Source organism: Lactuca serriola, chromosome 9 (assembly GCF_051521515.1).
Source record: "Lactuca serriola cultivar US96UC23 chromosome 9, Lser_US96UC23_V15, whole genome shotgun sequence".
Classification (NCBI taxonomy): domain Eukaryota; kingdom Viridiplantae; phylum Streptophyta; class Magnoliopsida; order Asterales; family Asteraceae; genus Lactuca; species Lactuca serriola.
In genome coordinates this window covers 30792653-30795826 of record NC_136416.1, presented here as the reverse complement: position 1 = coordinate 30795826, position 3174 = coordinate 30792653, and the positions used below count along the sequence as shown (strand labels likewise).

Sequence of the window (3174 nt, the reverse complement as noted above, 5' to 3'; positions counted from 1 at the left end):
TATTATTGGATATTTTATATAAAAATTATTTTGTTACATGAATTAAGAAAGAAAAAAAATGTTATTCAACAAATACACATTTAATGTAAAATACAATTAACTAATACGTACTTTTAGAGTACAATTTGAAAAAAAATTCAGTAGTTTTTGTTTGCCGGTCACTCTCTTTCTACAGCTTGTTTTACTTTTCATATCTTCCCAATTGTCTTCCTCCTAAAATAAACAAATCTCTGGATTCTTTAATTAATAAAAATAATTAAAAAAAAAACCCTATAAAACCCCTCCATATTCTTCCATTTCTTCTTCTCTAAATTAACCATCATATATCCCACCTTCTCCCCACTCACACGATGTGTACCATGGAGCAGATGATGATCAACAAGAAACACACACACACATGTTCCCCAACCACAAAACCCCTCACCATGCACAAACACTCTCACATCATCTCCAAAATCAAACCCAAGATTCGCATAATTCACATATTCGCACCGGAGATCATCAAAACAGATGTCGCAAACTTCAGGGAATTGGTCCAAAGGCTCACGGGAAAACCAACTGAGAAGAAGAAACCGAAGACAAGAAAACAACCCCATAAAAGATCGAATCTTTTGCAGGGTGGAATGGAGGTGAGGGAGAAGATTAAAGGGGAGGAGGATATATGGGTTGGAGCGAATTCCGGTGGAGGATTCTTGGGTGGATTTGGTGATCTTGATGGATTCATGCAAGAGTTTAACAATCATAATCATGGGTTCGCATCAGTTCAACAAAATCTTGATACACCAGCTGCTACTTTGGTTAATTCTCATCTGGATTATGGTTTTGGGGAAAGATCATTCAATTTGCCTACCTATAGCTAATTTTTTTTTTTTCAAATTTTCTTTTGGCTTTTAGGTTTATTAAATTATATCTAGTCTTGATTCATGGCTAATTGATTTGATTAATTATTTGTTTATGGTGTTCTTGGTAATTACTTGACTGAATATCACTCTTTCGCATTTGGTTTGTAACAAGACGCGTTGAGGTCTTTGTGGATTTATGAATGGATATATGCTAACTGAGTAAATCTGTAAAAAAAAAAAAAAAAAAAAAAAGGAAAAAGAATTGAAGAACTGTTTTGATAGGAGTTGTAGTGTCATTATCAAGCTCCATTTGGAGGTCTTACAAGTAATGCAATATTTTTATCCTTTCACGGATAAGAGTTTGGGAAGCACGTCTGAAAATAATAATTTCTAATTAGTCAATGTTTTTTCAGTTTACGATTATTCTGAAAAAATAAATTTTAATTGTGCCGGATTCCAGACACAGACACTCATCAGTCGTGTGTTTAGCCTTATATATACCTAAAATCTAAATTTATATCTTTTTATGCTCTACAAATTGATTATTAATTAAACGCTAAACGACGAAATTTTTAGCAGTTTATTCATTGATGATATATATATATATTTTTAAGGCTTCATTCTTTTTTTTTTTTTTTTTTTTTGAAAAAGAATAAATTTATAAAAAATTATAACTTTTTATGTTCTATAAATATATAGATACAAAAGTAAGAAAGTTTGTGGCATGTGTTTGTTGATGAATATGTTGTATTCAATAATGAAAAGTGTTGGTTTTTTTAAGGCTTATTAAAAAAACCCAAATATATTGAAATTTACCAATTATTACGCTCTATAAATATACATAAAAATATATAATTATAGAATATTTTAAAGTTCTGTTTTGATGTTTTATTCATAAATGAACGGTGTTGATTTTATATTTTTAATAATTTAATTATTTTGAAAAAAAAATTATAACAAAGTTTATCATTTTTATATTATAAAATTGATATTCATAATAATAATAAAATAAAAAATAAAATAAAATAAAAACACACACATAGAGAACGAGAGAGAACACAAAACCTCTTGAGAGCCAACAAAAATTAATCTCAAAACTTGAGCAAATAATACATATGCGTGTGATTCTCCTAAAACCATCCGTTATACCCATCACATACCATATATGTAATGAGTATCATATCAACACCACATTCCACTATTACTAACATGAGATACTTACCACTAAGCACACTATTCCACCTCATTTTTTTTATTAAATTTAATTCAAAAATACATTAAAAACATTTTTTTAATACTAGTTTTTCCATTAAATTAAAATACCAAATTACATTAAATAAAAACTACATTAATTGAAATTAAAAAAAAAAGATAAAAATAACAATCAAAATAAAAATTACATTAGTTAAATTAAAAAAAAAATAAAAAAAAACATTAAAAAAAACTAAAAATTCCAACCATAAATAAAATAAACTACCCCCTACGCCTACGTCGGGCTCGAGCCGACTCTTTCATTGCTTGGAAAAGTTCCAAGTCTTCGCCCTCAAGGTTGTCCGCTTTCATTTTCAAGATTTCCATATCGGTTTTTGTTTGGAGTGTCTGTTGTGCCTCTTGAAATGATGTTTGTGCTTCGATCATTTTTTGTTCCATCCGAGTCATCACCTTGGCCTTCGTTTCTTGAAGTTGCACATATCGATCAAATTTATCGCCAAACATATCCATAACACTAGAATTCGAAGATGTTGACGCCGCTTTTTTTGCTTTATTTCTTCCAACGGGCCGACGAAGAGGTTGGTCGTTTTCAAGATCTATCGGATCGTCGTTGATGTCGATGTGTGTTCGGCCGTCCGATTGTTGAGAAGTTCCATCGGGGTTTCTCGAACGCTTTGAACCGGAAGATTGGGAAGTTCCTTCCGTTTGCTCTTTCCATTTTGGGGCGTCTTTCAATTTTAGCCATGATTTCATATACGGAAAAGCTTTGCGTGTTGGCGTTGTTTTTTCAAATTGGTCCATGGCCGCCTTGAAAACATCAAAATCGTTCGAGCCGCTTTTGCGTATGTTTAGGAGGTTGTTGTAGATTCCTCCAAACTCGGTGCATTTTAGTCGAATATCTCTCCATTTCGACGTAATTTGATCGGCATTTCGAGTTTCACTTTCCATTAACTCGTAAAAAATGGCTCGGACTTTTTCCCAAAAACTTCCGTAAGGCTGGCTATCTCCTACAATTGGATCTTCGGAAGCCGCCACCCATGTCTCCGTTAACTTTTCTTCTTCTTCTTTTGTCCATGGGACCCTTTCTTGGGTGGTAGTGGGTTGGGCCAATTTTTTTTCT

The 3174-nt window shown here is 32.1% G+C and overlaps 1 protein-coding gene across 1 annotated transcript; it reads left to right on the top strand.

The window, feature by feature from the left end:
* Positions 1-287: 287 nt before the first annotated feature.
* Positions 288-955, top strand: LOC145073696 (VQ motif-containing protein 25-like). Its single transcript, XM_079020208.1, has one exon. It carries the CDS (start codon positions 351-353, stop codon positions 858-860), a length of 510 nt encoding a protein of 169 aa, XP_078876334.1. The 5' UTR covers positions 288-350; the 3' UTR covers positions 861-955.
* Positions 956-3174: the final 2219 nt, after the last annotated feature.